The sequence below is a fragment of the Acanthisitta chloris genome, unplaced genomic scaffold (genome assembly GCF_000695815.1).
Source record: "Acanthisitta chloris isolate BGI_N310 unplaced genomic scaffold, ASM69581v1 scaffold2728, whole genome shotgun sequence".
NCBI lineage: Eukaryota > Metazoa > Chordata > Aves > Passeriformes > Acanthisittidae > Acanthisitta > Acanthisitta chloris.
The window spans coordinates 30,274-51,175 of NW_008687399.1; the positions used below are offsets into that span (position 1 = coordinate 30,274).

At 41.3% G+C, this 20,902-nt stretch overlaps 1 protein-coding gene across 1 annotated transcript in view; it reads right to left on the reverse strand.

Annotated features, from left to right (window-relative positions):
• Positions 1–12,377, reverse strand: part of DLGAP1 (discs, large (Drosophila) homolog-associated protein 1) — a 28,089-nt gene extending 15,712 nt beyond the window's left edge. Inside the window, exons 1-2 of the mRNA XM_009080558.1 lie at positions 11,991–12,377; positions 8,647–8,738 (exon numbers count right to left, since the gene is read on the reverse strand). Of these exons, the coding sequence (XP_009078806.1) occupies positions 8,647–8,738; positions 11,991–12,377 (479 nt within the window). The remainder of the gene's footprint in view (positions 1–8,646; positions 8,739–11,990) is intronic.
• Positions 12,378–20,902: the final 8,525 nt, after the last annotated feature.

Consider the following 20,902-nt stretch of genomic DNA (forward strand, 5'->3'; position numbering starts at 1 on the left):
ACAAGCCACATTTAAAAATCATACATGTGAGATTGATAAGATAGTAATATCAATGAGTCTACTATATATGCAATGGTATACATTCATTTTATCAAAAAGTAAGTATTTTTAACCCAGCTAAGTATTTTGCATTGCTTCTTCATAATTACTCATCATAATTATATATATGCCAATACCACCATCATCTCTCACAACTTCAGCACCCATTCCAGTGTTCAGATGTTTCGTTTTTCACATTCAACCTTCAGTTTCAAAATGGTCTTTGAACTGAACAGGGACAGATTCCCACCCCTTATTTTCACTAATCCATGCACATGGATGCCTGTGCACTCATGCAGCTGGTAGTTCATTTCTAATTCGTTCACAATCTCACATTTACACTTGAAACTAATGTTAGGACCCATTTCCCTGTGATATTTTGGCTGTTTTGCCCTTGCCAGTTCTATTTTTAGTTTGAGCTCAAGCAGCAGTGAAAATGCTGAAGAGATGGTGCAGCTGGATGCTAGGCACCATTTCACTCCTTTCAATTTATATCCCACCTTCCACTAGAGACCAATAGCCAATTAGACAAGTACAACTGACAACAGAATTTCATCAAGTATATTTATTCTGCAGTTGGGGAGGGAGCAGATGGAAGGATGCTGAGGGAGAATTTCTTGTCCTATATACCTGGTGCATCAGATAGTTCAGGAGAGCAGCAGACTTCAATGAGGACTGAAATAGGTCCTGCTGATAGAGGAAATTAGTGGCTGTTGATCTGGGACTTTGAGAGATGCTGGGCAAAGCAAAACAGGAGTTGAGAAGGGGTTTCCAATTTAAAAAAAAAAGAAAGCCAATTTCTCTGCAGAAGAAAGCTCAAATTAACTTCTCAGCCACACCAATTTCTGGAAAACTTTAATAATAGATTGTGTGCATTTTTTTTAATAATGGTCTAGAATACAAACATTTTAACATATTGCCTGCTGCTTGCAATTCTTTTGAAACAGGTGTTGTTAAACAATGCAAAAGTCATGGTTGTGCCACTGTAGTTGTGCATGATATGCTCCAGCAAACTGAAAAATACGGAGCGAGCAGAACTCTGCAGCTTGGTAGTATTTATCCTTTGAGAAGCAGAGCAAAGCACTTTGCTATGGACTGATACAGCAGAAAAAAGTTACAAGGGATGATAAGGATCATTGGAGAGAAGGTATGACATCCATAGGAGAAAAGGATTAGAAAATAAATAGCTGAGGAGGACTATGAGAGACCTGTGAAATCCTGAGTAGGTGATGTTTCACCACTTCTCAGAGTGTAATAGCACTGGGGACAAAGGCAGCCAGTTATAAGACTTAGAGGTCTGAAGACATATAGTGAAAGGAAGTACTTCTTCGAACAATGTGTGATTGACTTGCTACAGGATCATGGGAAAGCCAAAGGCAAAAGTAGATTCAAAGAGAATCTGATCAAATTCACAGGAGATAGATTCAAGAAGAACCATTACACAAGATGTCTTATCTGTTTTGGGAAGTCACTGAACAACAGAATACTAAATTGGGAATGTCTGCTGGGAGAACACCCTTTATACTTTACACACACTCCTTTATAATTTCCCTAAGTATCTGCTACTGGCCCCTAGCAGAGAAAACCTGTTATACTGCTATTCTTGGTTAGAAAGACAATAGCTTTAGTCTGACATTACAGTGAAAATCTATTGGCCCAATCTATGCTAGTTTTCTTAGAAATTGCTTTAATTTGGCCACCGACCTGACAAATCCCTTACCTGCACTGAAGTGTGTGCATGCATACACACACACAAACACATACACAAAAACCTGTGTGTACCCACACAGGCACATGCTCACACAGGATATCTTTTCAGACATTTAGTCAGGGTTCACTGAGAGCCAAGGCATTAGTATACAGTGTACTTTTCCACACCTTCCATGGCACTGGAGAGAAAAGCAAATGCCTCAATCCAGGCTCACTCTTCTCCCTACCCCCACATCACAGCCACCTTCTGTTTTCCCCGGTGCCCTAGTCACTGTTTCAGATGACCATTTGTGTTTTCAGTTGATGCCCTGGCTTTTCAGAGTACACCAAAACCCAAATGTGGATGGTCTACTTGACAGAAGGATGTATTGCTGGAGGCTCTACATTTCAAATCTTTTAGGAGTGTACTCTTAGTGGGTTCAATATGAGCTAGTACCACCAAAATCAGACTCTGCTTAACAAATGAAATAGAATGACCTACTTTTTTTTTGCCTTTGTTTTATCTCTCTATATAATAGTATGCTACAGGCTTGCTTGACAGATCCTTGGCACTGGATTATGTAACCTATCTGTCTTTAAAAGAAAAACAACTTGGCAACAGAATATAGCATCAGTTCAAAAATAAAAATATACTTCCAAGGAAATATATGTTGAGTAAAATGGAAATGCATGAAGGCATCCACTGTCTGCCTGCCTCCAGTTCATTTATAAAATGCCTAATAGACGGCAATTGTAGTCTCTGACACAGCTTCCTCACTCATTTCCAGGATGTTTTACTCTTACAAAATACCATTTCTGTCCCACATGAGCCTTTTTTTGCTTTGCTCTCAGTTAAAACTCCATACTACAGGAGAGCTGCTGAAGCTAATGCTTAAGTTTTCAGTAATTCTACCTAAATAAAAGTTTGCATAAATTGCTGGTAATTGTTAAAAACAGGGATTTGCTTCTTCTTCTGCTTTCAGGCTGAGCCCTTTTGTACTCAGTTGTGCCCTGCAGGCACAAGGTGTAATGATTACAGCTTCACAGAACTGCAGCAGATATCTGGCCTAAGGTGCAGAAAGCCATGAAACCTCAGACTGGATAAACCAGTATGGAGAACAACAGCACGATGTGTTTTGAACAGCAACGACACGGTCATTTTTGGCATTCAGCTCTCAGGTTCCAAGTCTTCTGTTTTCGTTTGTGAAACATGTTTACAATGCAACTTGGAGAAATTATTTCTTTCCTAAAAACCCCAAAGCACCACAAACCCCCAGAAAAGATCTAGGTTTCAAACCAACTGATGCATGGTGAATCTCAGAGGCACTTATATGAAATTCAGCCTGCCTTACTTTACCCACTGGCTGTGCTCCTTCTTGGTTCTGGCCTCCTCCGGTGAAAAATCAAGGATGCAGCTGCTGTCAGCAGAACAAAACAAACTGCAGAAGGAGTTAGCAAATATGGTACTATGTCTTCTAATGGCAGGAACAATATTCCTGCTCCAACCCCATTCCCTACAGCAGCTCATCTTTGTACATCACATTGTTTTGTTTTGTTTGTTTTTGCCAATTCTTGGCCTTTGCATTGCAGAGCAGAGGTGCTGGCTGGAGCGCGTCGGGGCCCAGGCTGGAGGAGAGACGCTATAGCCAACCAGAAGAGTCTGAACAGAAATTTATGGCAAATTCTGCCAAGGCCAGGCTTGCAGCCATCCACCAGTAGGCTGAAAACAACCAGGGCTATAAGGGTTTGCTCAGATTATGGGCAGTTGTGGCAGGGGAAGGAGATTGGCTATGTCAGAGCCAGGGTGTGCTTTGCCTTCTGTTGATCAGAGCAGCAGTTCCTCCTCCAAGCATGTGTGGGCTGGGAGGGGGTGTGGGGAGTGGGTTCCACCAGTGTGGGACTGGGCAGGTGCAGAGCACCCTCAGCACCAGGCACTCTGCTCATCCCAGGTGGGACCCCTTTCAGGCCATAGGCTCCTCAGCCAACAGGCCCCACGGTGAGCTGTGCACTTGGGCTGCCATCAGAATGGCCTTGTGATGTCACGTGTCACCCCTTTATCCTTCTCATCGATGGAACCCTGGGGTTCCATCAAGTCACAGTGCTGTCTCTGGCCACTGCTTGCTGAGCTTCTCAGCAAATGGATGAAGACAGGAGTGGAGAAGCCTCCCTCAGACAGTGATTGCCACTACGTGCTGTGACCCAATGCAAGACAAAGCTGCCAAATGCAGTCAATAGGCAACTACAAGATCAGCCACACCAAAGGGGATGTCTGGAAACTCCTTTGCTGGCAAACCAAAGCCACAGAGGATGGGACAGAGCCCATGCAGGTCACCCTACCAGAAAGTCAGGAGGAGTCCATGGAGGTTGATCCAATTCCAGCAGACCTGTGCGATGGCAACGCTGGTCCCAGACCATGCACAAAGAAGGGACCCTGTCAAACTAAGAGGGTCTGGCCACACCCAAGACTCTGCTGCCGTGGGTCCAAGTGTGATGTGGCCAGGCCCTTAAGGGCCTTTAGAAAGCATCTAAGATCCTCAGCAGTGTCCAGGTATGTTGCAGGTGGGAAGCTCACACCTTAGTGAAGCCAGCCTGCACATGTCTCCCAGCCACTGACCAATCAATTAAACTCCATCCATCAATCTCCTTTGAAACCTGGTGGAGGTTCAAGTGCTGCTTGGCCTCTTCCTTCCCATTCTGCACTGCCCTGCTGACCCCCAGCTATTCATAGGGTATCTCTTCTAGCCGGCCCTTTCCAACATGACAGGAGCACAGCAGTGCAGGGAAGAGGCCCCTGTGGAGACCATCCATGGTGAATACACACCCTGTGCTAGGCACATTTTGAGAGCAGAGTTTGCAGAAGGCAGAGGAGCAGACCATTCCTGGGATCTCACATCCCCAAATAAACAACCTGTTCTAACCTTTGCCTTGTGGCACTTTCTAGGCAGCACTGGGGAGGAGAGTTGGAACAAGAGGGAGCAACACTTTGTTGAGAGTTAGTACACAGGACTAGGTCAAGGTCATTAGCAGTAAATGGGGAGATCTATTAGGAATACAAGTTCAGACACTTGCAGCCAGGAGGGAATCATAGAATCGTAGTGTGGTCTGGTTTGCAAGGAACATTTAAATGTCACTAGTCCAACCTCCCTGCAATGAGCAGGGACATCTGCAACTAGATCAGCTTTCTCAGAACCCTATCCAGCCTGACCTTGATTGTTTCCAGTTATTGGGCATCTACCACCTTCAGAATTTCTTAGTGAAATGATAGTGAGAAAACACTGCTGAGAAAAGCCATGGAAGTATCAGTTCCAGTTTAGCTTACCCAAAATATAGATTGAGGGTCTGGTCCTAAAGAGTGGAGAAGTTTGAGTTAGAATGTAGGGCTGGTCTACTGCATAGGTAAGACACTAAAACCTCAGTATATTTTGTCAGGACAGTAAGTGACCAAACCCAAAAAACCTGAATGAAAAAAATGGCTTACTATAGTAGCAAAATCCAAAGATGTGACTTCTTTTTTTTCTTTTTTTTTCTTTTAGAAATAGCACAGAGGTTTTGTTTGTTTGTTTTGTTACTCCAACATTACTTAAAACCATTTCACTTTATACCACACCATGAGGTATGCTGTGGTAAGCCGCACTTTGTACCACATGAAGATGTGGGGGCACCTTCCTTGGACCCCCAGAAACCAGAGAAGATGGAGAAGAATCGTCTGTCTACTGTAGCCTCCTATGGCATTGTTCTTACTTCAGAAACCACCACTGTTTCTGTGGTGTGAATTCTGTGGAATTCAAAAATTCTTCTGATGGAAAATCAAGTACAATTACCAGCTGATGGTATGTCTAGAGCAATGAGCAAGACAATTTTGGGGGTGAGGATGCAATGGGAGGAGATATTGGGGCAGACAAGGTAAAATGCAAGAGAGACCAAAGTGATTACAGAGCTAAGGGAATGAGAGCCCCTTGTTTAAGATGGATGTGTGCTAATTGTTCTGGCACATTAAATTACATCTTTTTTTTTTTTCCTGGTTCAGTAGAACTGGTTGACTTCTAACAACTCAACTATCTTCTGTAAGTGAGGAATGGAAGGTGGTCCCTTGAGGTCAAGAAGATGTCACAGGTAGAGAGGAAGGACAAACAGAAATGGTCAGAAATGGAAGTGCTCTGAGACTGCACTGATTAGCTTCATTAGACACACATTTAAAAATGCCCTGGAAGGGGGAGGGTCATGTGAAGAAAGGGGAGGAATCTTTTGGTTAGTGTTTTGTCAGCATCGTGGGGAAGATCAGGTGAGAGATAAGAGAGTAACAGCATGAAGATCATGAGGTTGGAAAAATCGCATGCCAATTTTTTTTCTAAGAGAAGGACTGGACAGAGGTGCTCTATAAATGCTAGAAATCATAGAACTGCAGTTAGGGAATTGGCATGAAAACATTACGGAGAGCAGGCAAAATAAAGAACTGAAGACAAGATGAATAGTACTGATGGGTCCAGTTGTATTACGGTCAGGTAGCAGTAGGCACATTTATCCTTTGAGCAGTACAAGAGGAGGAGGACTGAGAGTCATTTGCCTTGGCAGGAAGCCCAGGTTACAGAGTGAAGGGCCAGTGAAAGGTCTGAGTTGAGATGGAAGATGGAAGAGAGAGAGCTGTCCTCTGAAGATGCTCTGGTTTTGAATTACTTAGATCAAGAAATGGAGACAAAATCTTTTGCTTACTTGGTCCAAGCACAGGAATATTTATAAGAACATGAGGTAAGACTCCTTAGTGTGAGACTGACAGTTGTATGAGGTGAGGGAAAGGGGGAAGGAAAAACAGGAAACAGAGGACTGAAAGTGTGGTAGGGTTTTGGTGCATTAGGCAAAGAGCTTTCTTGTTTGGTAACAGTGCACTTAATAGCTTAGACTGGCAAGGAAACATGAGCCATTTACTGTATTTATCCTCTTTGCTGTGTCATTCTTCTCTTCTTATTTTATATTTATTTAATATTTCTGAAGTCTTGACTATTTTAGGAACCATCAATTTCTCAAAGATTCAAGTCAAAAGGGCTTTTCTTAGGCTTTGCAGATGTTATGGTGCAGGGACAGTGAAGAATGCACTGTATTTACAATTCTATTCCTGTAACAGATAATCAATACATTGTGTTCTGCTGTGGTAGGAAAGAAAAAGAATATGAGTGCCCAACTGTGATGATAAGCCCTTTGTGTCTTGAGTGCACTCATTTTCTAAGGATTAGGGGCTGTCCTTTATCAGCCGGTTCACTTCTGAAAGTCCATGATAGATTGCTGCTTGACCGTCTGCTCCAAACAGCAGCAAACTCAACTTTATCAGCAAGAAAACCCCCAAACACAGCGGTCAGTAAGTAATGCAGAAATACTGCTTTCTCAGGGCAGATCCTCACAGGCAAATCTTACCTCTTTTCAGTGTAGCAATAAAAACTGCAGTAGAAAGAGGACTTTGGAAGTAAGGTATTTACAAACAGCCCTTTCTTTCTTTCTTTGCGGGGAGGGGGAGGGTTGGGCTTTGGGGTTAGTTATTTCCTTTGTGCTCAGGCTGAAGTGAAATGGTCCTTCAGCATCTATTCTAATGTGCTCGTTTATCTAGTGCTGGAAGAGCTGCGAGTAAATGGGGCTAAGGTCTAACACATAAAGAAATGTCTACCAGCAAGAATGTTTTAGCAGGTTAATGAGGAACTTGGTAACAGCCTAGCAGGGTCATTGCAAAATCACATTTCTTTTTGCTGAAATCACTCCAGCCTTTTAAAACCACAGGAAAATACTCTCCTGTATTTTACAGGCAGATTGAGTTGAGTTGAAAATGGTGCAGATGATACATTAATTTTTAGTATTTTTAGCAAATATAAGAAGAAAAACTGTGAAAATGGACATCACTACTGCTCCTGCAGTCAGCAGGCCAGAGGAGGGCAGAGAGCCTGAATTTTGTCAGGTCAGAGTTGCTGCACCCAGGTTTTCTCTGGAGAGATTGCAGAGGTGACTCTTCCCTCACTGACAAGTTGTACTGCACCGAGGCTTCTCCTATGACATGGTCTAGTACAGGGAGTTGTCAAGAAAATGGCTCCAGGATCCAAAAGTTATGCTGTGCCCAAGCAGCTTGCAAAAAGGGAACAAAGACTTGGGCGGCTGCTTGGAGCCGCAGCAGCACTGGGCAGGCCTGCACACTCAGAGGCAAGGGGAGAGTCTGGCTTTTCTTCATTCACTGAATCCAGTTTTGGGCAGAAATTAAGATTTGCAGTTGTGGTCAAGCACTCACAAACTGTATGTGTCTGGAAAGTGCTATGCACAGTTATGCTGCCTCGCAGTGTAACTGCAATTTGTCATCAGAGTGAAACAACCCTTAAGGACAACTATTCTAGTTTTTTTTCTTCTTTAAATTTTTCTTGGAGCATATTTGTTTACTAATTCAGGACATACTGCAGATTGGATAGAGAACTGAGTTTTACAGGCTTGCTTTGAAATCTCAATAATTTTATGCAAGTGAGCAATTGTAATGTAGAGATGTCTGAGTGAGATACCTGAGCAAAAGCAATCAGTTTGGCTCTGTTACTGCACTGCTCCACGTGGCTGAAATTATTCTGCTGAAAACCAAGGCAAACTTCCCCATTGATACTCCAGTTGCATCACCATCTGCTGTTTAGGTAGATTTTCTGGGGAAAAAGAGCTTATTAAAAGTATATTGACCCTGAAAATATGTGGCACTTCTCTTCCAGTTCTCTCACTGGTCCTGAAAAAATCCCCTCTGAAAAGGAAGAGCTACAACATTTATAAGACTCAGCTTTTCAGCTGGGTGATCTAACAATTCATCCAGGAAGCAGGTTTATGTGGTCATGTGTGCAGGAACTAGGGCTCTTAAAAATTAGTTGCGGCATAATTATTTACTTTAGAAAAACAGTATTAACTTTTACTCACCACTTCTCCTCCTCTACTTGAACTCCTATGGACTGGAACTTACTGGTTGCTTTATTTTCACCTGGTATGGTGGATTCTTCAGCACCATCAACCTTAAAAAACCCAAAACACAACAGCTAATTAGAATGCATTTCAGCAGAGATATCACACAGCTACTTGCAGTTTCTATGCACCATAACTACTAAGTGTCTGCACATAGAGCTTGTACCATAAGTACCTTCATCTAGTCAGATAGCTTGTCTGTGGTGTGCTTATTTCTGATGTGATTAGTGAATATTCATCATTCTTGTTAATCTATGAAGCATTTCTGGTGAGACAGCATTCAGCCTGCAATACGCAGATGGAGTTTATCCAGTATTTTATGGAGGCTGGATGCTCACAGTTGTCAAAGCAAATCTCTGAGCAGCTGTAACTCCAGTTATTGTGCTCCACCATTTGTTTGATTTCACATTCTAGTCTGTATGTGCATGCGTATGTGAACTCATGTCAAAATTATGTGTTTATTTTGTTTAAATATTAGTGCCTGGAATCAGAGCACTGTACTGATAAGATTTAAAGAAAGCAGATGTGAGCCTTAGACACATTTTCTTTACTGCTTCATCATGCAAACAGGTGGTCCCCAGGAGCACAGGCAGGAACTTCATATCACATTTCCATCTCCATGAGGAGATTTATACCAATGGTATAAAGTTAAAATTTAAGCACAGATGTGTCTTTGAGCAAAATCACAAACCTCTGGGTACAATCAGTGTAGTTGTTAATTCCCAATGCTATATAGAACATTGTTACTCATACAAGAAAAAAATATTCAAGCAGACAGAACTTTTGGGCTTCAACAGTGTCATGAAGTGACCTGTATGTCCACACTGACCACAGGTGTACAAAATCTTCACCTGTAGTTACTGTCTGTTCCACCAGTAAGCAAGCTTCTTGTTGACAGCAATTTGAACAGCCTATGCAGGAAAAGTGCACAATGAGGGACAGGAGTTACAGAAGCTGCTCTGTGAAGTGAATTACTTCCCTGATACTGAGGCTTCTGGGGAAATAACTGCACTTTAAATTCCATAACTGACAGAGTGAAGCAACCTTTTGATAGAAGGGTTTATCTTTGCTTAACTTTGCTTGTTTGCTAAACAGATTTACAGCAAAGGCTTACAGTGTTCTGGGAGTGACTGAGGGGTGCAGAGGACATGCATGGAGGTTCATTATAAGTGCACATTAGGTTTATTTGTTAGAGGAGGAAGCAAACTAAGAATATGCCTCTAATGCAGCTTCCCCTGCTCTACAGAGACAGGTCAAACTACACTTAAGGTCTATACCTGGTCTGAGTTCAGACTAAGCCTAAACTAGGCTCCCTTTACAATTAGTGGAGAGAGACTGACTCTATACTGCCAGTCAGAGGACTGATGGTGTACCTACCTACTTTAGGGCAGTTGTTTGTAAGAGAGGTAATTTCTGGCAGACACAGCTATTTTACAGTATCTCTAATCCCACACTACCCCTTCAGCTGTACCAGTTTGACTGCTTGTGCAACGATACTGCAAAATGGATCAGACAGCAGTGAAGTAGTTTACTTTTATTTGTGAATCCTGTCTGACTCTAAAAATCTCATTGACAGGCACAACTGTGAAGGCGGCACCATGCACAGCCAGGAATCCTGTAAGGCTGTAACACTGCTGAAGGTTTCACTTCATGTAATCTCAGTTTTCGGCATCTCCATTGGCTTATAAACGAAACCTACCCTGGCAGACCCTCACTTCCCAGCCCCAGACAGCTTTCATGATTATTTCCTATGATTATATTGGTCATCTGTAAACTTCAAAGCTTTAGTGAGAGATTGTCAAAGGCTTGAACAGCATTTGGAGCTTTGTCTGCCTCAGATCTCAGGAAACTGATGCCCCTACACCTCTCAAAAGCAGCATTTGTTACTTGCAGCACTGCCTTCAGAAGAGACAGCAGGGAGATGGTGTCTCAAGAACCATGATTCACATTGCTGTTGTTCATTTTGGCTTCTGCAAACATGGAAATTATTTCCTTCCACCCTTTATTTTGCAGGGTGTTTGCCTGCTAAGGAATTTCTGTTTTTTTGCTCAATGGAATAAGGAATTACAAAAGTAAAATGGCACCTTAGGCTTGGCTGGGAATACAAATAATTAATAGAAGGGCTTTCCTCAATCCCTGTCCTGCCTGAATCTTGCTCCTGTATTTGACACTGAATATCAGCCCTTGTAAATATGCCCAAACAAACAGCTGTGAAGCAGAAAAAGTCTACAGCAAAACCAGTGAACTGAACCCACAGGCAGTAGTAATTATTGCCCTTCCAAGAAGTAAGTGAAAAGTCACAGGTTCTCCAGGAGCTGCCCCTGGGATGGCATAGTTCAGCACAGTGCTTCTCATCTATCCAATCAGGCTGATATAGAGACTTCACAGTAAATTCATAGGCTTTGCTAATCAGATAAGCCTGTCCAGGCACATAGTGCTGTGCTTACAACCTCCTTCTGCAAGAAAAAAAATCCTGTCTTCTTGTGAAAGTCTCTAAATTGTGGATTGCTATTTTATTTGCTTGGAATTCACCCCCCATCAAAACCTGTGTTGATTCTCAGTTGATTCTAAGTGCAAGTACTTTGTTGCAAAAGCTAATCCTGCAAGCAGATAGTTGTAGCTGGAGTCCTGCGTACATTCTATTTTTTTTCTTTTCTTGGGGAGGAGGGGCCTGTGGGAAAGATGAATTAAGAAAGCAGATTACATTGGTCTAGTTTATTTGCTCTTCTTTTTGTAAACAGGAGTGAACTTTGGTGGGGTTAGTTTTCTTGTTTCATTCCACTAGAGGTAACAAAATGTAATTTTCTTTAACAAGGGCAAATCAGAAGGACCTGCTCTTGAGGCTGAGATAGGAACAATGCTGCCTCATTCAAGCGGCTACGAGTCATTATGAAATGCATGAATAAGCAGCGACAATTAATTCAGTGAGGCTGGATGAAAATATTTTTTGGGTGATAGTGTAATGTAAATCATTGTTTTACACATTCCCTTTCAATGATTTAATTCATGCCTTTCTGACCCCTGCTGTGTTATGATTCATAGATTAGTGCTCATGTGTATAATTTAACAGAGCTGAATAACAAGCAGCAAGGAGACTTAAACAAATCCTTGCATCTGATGTTTTTATGATAAATTTGGAAAACATCATTAGTACCATGCAGAATGATTATGCTGATGCAATTTCTACATAGGTACCTGCCAGTACAAGAAGAAAAATACACAAAACATTGTATAATGAGCAGTAAAACAGATGTAGAAATCCAAAACAATGGGAGGCATATAATCCGAGTCATGGACTGTACCTGTATTCCAATAGATAAGCATCTGTTTTTCTTGAAGTGGTCCTTCTTCCTATCTTCTACTGCAACAGTGGCAATGGTTGTGGTGGTGGTGACAGTGGCAGTATTGTTCCCTACATGTTGACTTGCAGGGCCATGAATCTGCGCATTGGCAGCTTCAATAGCAGCTGTTAGTGCCTTCATACTGTCCAAGCTTTCCGTAGAGTTGCTAAGTCCAGACTGACTGATGATATCTCCCCTTTGTCCATGCCCATCCATATATGCATCTTGGGCAGACTCTGTGCTGCTCTGGGCTGTGATGGAAATAAATGGTTTGGTGGTAGTTCTTGGTGGGACTGGAGGTGGTGTCTTCTTATAGGTGGTAATGCAGGATGACACTGGAAAAGACATATGAGAGGAGTTCTTGATTTACTGATGCTGCAGGGAAAATGGATGCAAATATGATATTAAAGCATAATAAACATGGGCAGAGTAGAAGTAAGGAAAGGCTGTTAGCCAAAGAGCCCCCAAAAGCTCCCATCTAATTGCCATAGAAATGCCTTGCTTATCAGTGTCTTCTGTTCCCCCATAGCCTTCTTAGGACTGTTTTCCTCAGTATATTTCCTACTAACTGTTCTAAGTCCCATGGGAACAAGTCCTTCCACCAAAACGTTTGTTCTGCTCATGGCTCCCAAACAAGATTCACAAGGATGTTAAATCTCCAACCACTTATCCTAGCTAAACTGTACTTCAAGCAGTTTTATTGCTATTGTTTTCTGTCCTACTATAATTACCAGGCTTATGCAGAATTTTAAACGACATTTTTCTGATCAGAGGGAGATTCCCAAACCATCTTACATCAAAGTCTGTTAACACTCACCGTGCTTGAACTCGTGTTTCTTTCTATAAAATGTCTCACTTGTTGCACAGACTTCTCAAATATTTTGAAATGCTTTGTAAGCTGCTGAGAACGTTTTGCCATGCTTAAATTTCTCATCATAAATATAACACATCAGTTCTGGGAAAAAATCTCTTGATTTTACACACACAGGATAGTGTAATGAAGTCAATGGCTAAAACGTGTCAGTCTCCGGGACTATTTATAGGAAAGTGTAAGTATCACTGTTTGCAACAATAGAGGCTTTAATGAGAGTTTATGAGGACTCATATTTTGAAGGCTGTGCTGTCTTTGTAAGTGCTGCTGCAAGGATTTAGAAGGTTAGCTTGAGGTTCCCAGGTCTGCTGGTCTGTGTACACAGAATTACATGCAGAAAGCACTACATGGAGATAAAACAATCTTCCTTTAAGGGATAGTTGGCACCACTGCACTACTGAAGTCCTGGAATGCTTTCAAGTGAGGAAAGAAAGTCCATTAAGAACAGAAAACAATCATGATATGCTCTATTTTTTGAGAAAATAAATGCAGGCATGAACCTGTGCAAAGTTCAGACACAAACACGTTAACATAAATTCTTATTAACAGTAATCATATGGCAAGAAATGATTCATCAGATCATTTTAATTGGCAGACGTCTATGCCACCCACATAAAAGGTAAGTCTACTACAGCTGTTCTGCTCTCTGTTTGCACTGTATCTGCTTGTCAAGCCAGAAGCCATTATGGTATTAATTTGACTAGCTCAGATCCCATATGCCTCATATCTCTCAATAGCTGTAGGAATAGTTACAGTGTAAAAGGTGTTTCCAGGGCATGAAATCACACGGGATTTTTTTTTAAAGGACTCTAGCATAAAGGTTCTGATAACATGTCTGAACCCATGTTAAACACGTTGAATGCTAATGGAAAAAGGGTGTTTCACTAAGGTAGTGAGGGTTTTGAAACTATGATTCACTTCTGAAGAATCAAACAGAAACCACAGCAACTCTGAGAGAAGAGATGGCTAAAAATGGACTTGTCAAATTTTAACTCTGAGGAAGTGAATGGTTGATAGGGGTTAAAGGTGTTTCATAAAGTGCTTATGACAAGACCAATATCTGGAACTAACAGAAAGGATGACAGTTTTAAGAAGGAAATTTTGAATGCTTGTTTTTGATGCTGCCGAAAAGCATTTGTCGTGACTGCACACATTCAGGTAAATCAGCTGCTGTTGCTGCAGCACAAACATGTACTCAGGGACTCAGGGAGAATTGTGGAGGCTGCTGCTTTGGTCATGATATCCCAGAAACAACCCAGGCGGTTCATGGTCTGGAGAATGTTCTCTCAGTGGTGGAAACACAAACTGAAATTCAGCACTGAGGAATTCAAAGCACATACACATGCATATATCCAGGTAATGCTTTGGGAAGCTGGTGCCAAACTTGTCTAATAGAGGTTCATGTGCAAATGCTACTTTGCAATTCAGCAAAGTATAAATGGCACTATTTAAAATTGCTAGGCAAGGTCACTGGGGAACTTCTGGGGGCATGCCAGCTCCTTCAGGACATCCCAGCAAGGCACATAAGTATCTTTTTTCTGGCATAGCAGATAGGGAAATGATAATGAAATACACTTGAACAGGGCTCTTGGGTAGGAGGGAGAGCATGAGAACCAAAAAGCAAGCCTTAACAAGACTGGTCCCCACATCACTAGGCTTCCCTCACTAGAAAGGGAGTCAATAGCAACTGTCTATTGACAACTATGGTGTTCTCTGGACACAGCAGTACAAATACAGAAATGCCTGATTAAGATGTCTTTCATTCTGTTGGTAAATGTACTCAATGAGGAGTCTAATCCACATGGCAATGAAAGATGTTTGCACTCAGCTAATTAAATCTGAAGTTATTCTTAAGAGAGGGAGAGAATTGACAAGTCATACGGTGAAATTGTAAAGAGAAACAGCAAAACGTTCTTTTAGCAAGTCAAAACAAATCCTCGGTTTCCTGGAGTCATGCAGCACATACTGTACAGCTCCAGAGAAGCAGAGTGTGCAAGTCATAAAAGAACCCCAGGCACTTCATTACTGGAAATGATGTAAGCTCCTGCCGCTCCTCTGCAGAAACAACAACAAAACAATGCTGGGGCCGCCGCCGCTGTCGGAGGCAGCTGCGCTCTAAATGTTGGAGCTGGCTGAGCCCTCTGAACAGCTGAAGCACTACAACGAAAGGCATTGAGTGCATCAGTTTTTCTCTGTGTGCTTTCAAGTACCTGGCAACCTGTGACATGGCAACCTGAAGGACCTGTGGCTGTTCAAGTGGCTATGGTATTGTAAAATGAAAATACTTGAAAAATGAAACAAGTACTCCCCAAGAAAACTGACAAAACCCTGGTGCTCTCCTTGTCCAGCCAAGAGAGTCTGAGCATTCAGTCAGTGCAGGAAGGGCACATCATGTGGCCTTCTGTCCCTGCAGGCAGGGGGGAAGCTCATCTATCCAGCTCTCCTGCAGCAGAGAAGGACTGCACTGCAGGAGGACTCTGAGGGAGAAGACTACAGGATCACAGGACACATGAAAAAGATGAAAACATCCTCACTTCACACACAGTGAACTTTCAAGGAGTTTTGCACATGAAAATCAGTTTAATTCACATAAGGAAGTGAATTTAAAGGGCTGTATAAATTCCCTGATAAATATGTTCTTGGACACAGATCAAGGAGTGAAGTTCTGTACAGAAACTGATCTGACTGGAGAGTCAAGTCAAAGTAGTCTCATGATTCATTAAAACTGTTTAGACATAGAGTTAATCAGAAATATCTTTTCTGAATAGTAAAAGTGTATATGAAGCCTGAGTTTGACACAACATAGATTAGCTTCTTGCATTATTTTCCAGAGTGCGCATGCTGCTGAAGCAGGTACACATTCCTCTCCTAGGGCATATGCAAGGTTTAATCCAGAAACTAGTTAAGTCATGCACAAGAATCCTCAGACTCCCAAAGCACCTTGAATCAGCTCCACTGTTTGCAGCTGCATCAATCTACCAAGTAATGCTCTGCTTTTCCTTTTGATCTTTATCCTGTTTCTGTGGCCTACCTTCAGGTTACAGTTTAATCTCAAATACCTAGTAAAAAACCACTTTCTCCAGATTTAAAAAAACATTAAAAAAAAGAAAAAGAAAAAAAGGCAAGCCACAGTGTTTGTCCTCCTAGCCAGTATTTCCAAACAACTAGCTCATGGGACAGGAATTTGGAACAGGGAGTGTCAACCACCCAGTTCAGAAGGAAGTCTAATGATAAAAAAAAAAATAATCCCAGATTGCATAATCATAAAGGCTTGAATTTGAATGTTTCATTGTAGAAGCAATTCAGTTGTTTAAACATGCTCACTGGGGGAGATGAGCCCTAGGGAACAAACACATGCAAACACCAATTTTTAGCTCAGTGAATGGGTGCTCAGGAGAATCCCAAGGCAGATTAATATTTGTGAAGTGGTCAAATTCATGCAGTACTTTGAACAGTTCAAGTGATGAGATATCTAAGCAGTATCTTTCTAATTTGACAGTCTTGTATAAACTTGGTTAACAAATACAAGAATAAATGAAAGTGAAAACTTTAGGTTAAGTAACATAATAGTGTTTCTTCTGAGAAAAAGGACTAACTCCATGGTTTGAAAGAACAACAAAGGACAAGGCACAATGGTTTTAAACTGAAAGAGGGTAGGTTTAGATTAGCTACTAAGAAGAAATTATTTACTCAGAGTGTGGTAAAGCACTGGAACAGGTTGCCCAGAGAGGTTATGGATGCCCCGTCCCTGGAAGTGTTCAAGACCAGGTTGGATGTGGTCCTGAGTAACCTGGTCTAGTGGGTGGCATCCTTGGCCATGGCAAGGGTTGTGGAACTAGATGATCTTTAAGGTCGCCTCCAACCCAACCCATTCTATGATTCTATGATTCTAACTTGCACATGACTAAGTATTCAAGTACAAAGCAGGAATTCATCCACCCTGCACAGATGGACCCATCTTCTGATTTACTGTCTGTTAAATGGGTGTATTAATAGTGGTACCCTTGCATCTCACAAAACACAGCTGTAGGCACATCCCAGGAGACCTAAGCCTCAGAACTGCAGCCCCCAAGTTCCCCACACAGAGGTGCAGTGTTTGATTTGGCTTGTTAGACTCAAACAGAGGTGTTATTCTCTTCACCATATGCTTACTTCCTTATTTTGTTAAGGTTTGGAGGGGAAGGTGCATATCATTATCCCAAATGAGAACTACTGAAATCTATGTACCACACCATCAGGAGTTCTGCCAAGGCCATGCTTTTCCCATACCCTCCTCACCAACAAGCCAGATACCTTATTTGATGAAAGCTTAAGCTTCACTGGGTTAGGAAACTAGCATAACAGATAACTAAAATCCTGCAGAAATCTGTGCAAAGAACTTAAACTATTTTTATTGCACATGACAGCACCACAGATTTAATATCCCATGTCTTCTGAGGTCTAAAAGTGCTGGTGACATTTTCATAAGTCTGGACATTTTTGTTTGCAAGTAGGGTGCCTCCAGCTTCCCAGCTAGATACAGTAAAGGATCTCCTGAAAGTGAGACTAAATATGGCTCATCCTGCATCTCAAATGGATCAAATTGGAAAACCTGCACCTGCATAGTTGGTGGATGACAGGTGAATATTTCTCCACCAGATTTTCTCCCCTCCTTTCAATCTCTGCTGCTGGAAGCTGCTGATGTCAGTCAGAAGTTTAACTGCTATTCCAGGGAAGCTGAATTAGTATGCAGAGAACAGGTGAGACACCCAAAAGTGTCTGCTAAATGCAGTTTATCACTAGGATATCACCACACATTACGGATGCACAGGCAAAATTCAGGGCACATACGCTTCCTGTGAGACCTATGTTACTCCTTGCACTACATAGCCATAGCTGAACTTCTCTTTATATCAAAATTGCCAGTACACAACTTTAGCAATTCAGCTCCTTCATCCCCAAAGTCAGGAGTTTATAAACAACTGAAACTCTAGAAAAAAGATTTCACATAAACTGAAAGTTATTACCCAAAAATCGCACGTTTCTAGGATGGCTTATAATACTTTACTCCCCAAACCTGTGATTTTTTACTGGTGTCAAGCACTTAGCAATGGGCTTTATCTAAAGGCACAGATTATATAGGTAAGCATATGACCACGTGAAAACTCTAGATTTTATTTCAGTTAGTGCATAAGAACTGCCTTGCCTTGTTACCCATCACTTGCTTCTGCCATTCCCTCACCAGCAGCTATCCTCATGAGATCAAACTACACTGTACCTGTGGAGATGGTGCTTCACAGATGGGTTCCACCTTGGCTGTTGGCCCATGGGATATGATGAAGCTATATGCATACCCACAAAACCTATATCTGCTCAAACTGAAATTTAGTCAGGCTGAGAGGGAATTCAGAAGTGAAACTGTTTTGGCCTTGCCTCTAAACTTTGTTTACCAACAAAGCACCTGGAAGAACACAGCCAAGAACTGCAGGGATGAGGATATGAGTCTGTTCTGGACAGATCCTGTCTGAGAGGTTCGAAGATTTAAATGGCTTTAAAATAGTCATGGTAGAAGGTCTCTGATATTGAAATTGAACATCAACATCTACAGGCAATGAAACATGTTGAAGAAGAGGGAAAAGAAAAACAGAAAAACAGTGCAGCAGAATGGTCTTTTTTGGTTAGCACATGAATTATTTACCATCTCTTTACACCAGTACAGCATTTTTTTCTGAGAAAATCAGGGAAACACTGCTTGATCTGTTGCTTAAACTGAGTCTAGCAAACCCTGCAAATGCTTTCTGCACTTTACCAAAATCTTATTTCCCCCCATTCTGGAGCAGTAATTGAAAACAGGAAACATTCAAGTTTGAGATTAAAAAAAGATTACTTTAAAATATTTTATGTTTCAGAACATATATGTCATAAAATCACCATGGTAAGAAATTAATAAGCTTTCTGAATATCAGTACTTTAGTTTTATAAAAGGCATTTATGGAAAACAGAGGAAACCTTGTCAAATACGGTAGTTTATTCCACTTAGACTGAGAATGTGCAACAGTAAATAAATGTAATAATATGCAGCTTAATGAAATCAGATTCTTTTCCCATATATTTTCCAAGAAGCAACTTCACTGGCACTTTGGTATAACACTTTGTTATGTGTTGAGACTGCAGCAGTCTCAAATTCCAGAACTTGAATCTTTCTCCCTCTGGCAACATGGTTAATAAAACAAAGTAGGCAAATTTTTTTTTAGTGTAGAGTGGTGCTAACCAAATACAGACACATATATGTAAACAGCTATTTAAGTAAAAAAACAATGCAAGAACCAAAACCTGGATCAGGGGGTTGAACTCTTTGCAAGTATCTAGCCACCTTATCTAGAAGATGTACTCAAAAATTTTCAAATCCAAGCACACTCTGAAAAACTAATCACTTATTTTTTTTGCTTACCGAGAAACGGAAAGACTTTGCCTACAAGTGCATGTTGCAAGTTCCTGGGGTTAATCTCTTAAAAACCTGGCTCTTACGTTTTTAATTGGATCTGGATTCTTGAAAACCTCACCAGAACTGTGAATACACAACCTAATTTCCAGTAGCTCTTTCAGCATGCCAAAAGTGAGTTGTCACAATGGAGCCCACATTTGCCACTCTGTTTGGGAATGTTACCCAAGGTGCTTTTTCTTGAAACTACCATGTAATATTTGTAACTACTGGTGCTGGACATACTAATACAGTCTTGTATATATATGGTTTCCCTTCAGTTACAGTTGGAATAGTTAACATCTGAGCAGCTGACACATAGGAGACTTGAACCTTGTCAAACCTGGAGATACATGAGGGTAGGTGTGTGGCCAGGACAAGCCCATATGTAACTAAAGATCTTCTGAAGCAAGTACTGTGGGTTGTAGCCTCCTTCACAGTTTGTTAAGAAGCACTGCATTTTGTCCTTCCTTAGGCTCTGCTGCCAATTTCTCATCTTCCCATCATGGCAATGGATATGACTGATGATAAAGTAAGTTTAGCAGTCAGTCATTTTAGGAGTAGCTTGTCATGAAACTGATGGAGCAATTGCAGGCTGAATTTGTACAGCTACTGTCATGGAGGAGGTTGGACTAGAGAATAATTAGGATTCTCCTCTTCTAAATCTGTGAATCCCAGAAACTAACCTGTGAACCTAGAGGAGACTTAAGCAAGCCAATTATCTCGGAGTAATCTGATCATGTACCGTTTAAGCTTCACTCTTTCAACATTATGGCAAGGATTGTTTTTTAAGCCCTTCACTGCAGCTAACTTCCAAAAGGCAACACTTGGCTGGGGTATTGACATTCAAAGTGTGCCTTCTGTGTAAGAAAAAAAATGACTGTAAAAGTTGTTCCCTCTTCTTCAGTCTGGAAATGTACCTTCTTTGTTTGCTGCTGATGTTAGCAAGAAAAAAGTTTCTACTGGTTTTTACTCCCAGTGGTTTTCTGAATACTTAATAAACTTAAGGTAAGGTAAGCAGAATTCTGTATTATTGCACACATTGGCATCAAGCTGGTTTCACAGAATTTGATTAGTGATGCATCTAAATTGGCTTAGAAATTAATTAGTTTAAATTGCTGCAAACCCACCCCTGATGTGGACACATTTAGAAGTGGATATGACTGATAATGTCTTTTTTTGAGCTTAAATGAAAATGAAGAGGAAATAAGAGTGGTTCCCTCAAAGAATTTATTGCAAGTAACTGCATCAGTTCAATGATTGTAAAGTGATTTCCTTTTATGCCACGGTGTGCAGACAATCTGTACATTGTTATCAGTTATATCCATTTGAATCCAGTGAAAACTGTATAGGTACAATGTAACCCAGTAACAATTTGTGAAGTGCATGGTTTGCTTACTTTTATTTCTGGGATTTTTTAAAAGCTACAATAAAACAGAGTGAAAAAGTGAAAAAGCATTGTTCTAATGCATTGTTACTAGTGAAATTTTCAAAGCTGACCCACACTGGGGAGTTTCTGCACTGTGAGACAGGTATATATAT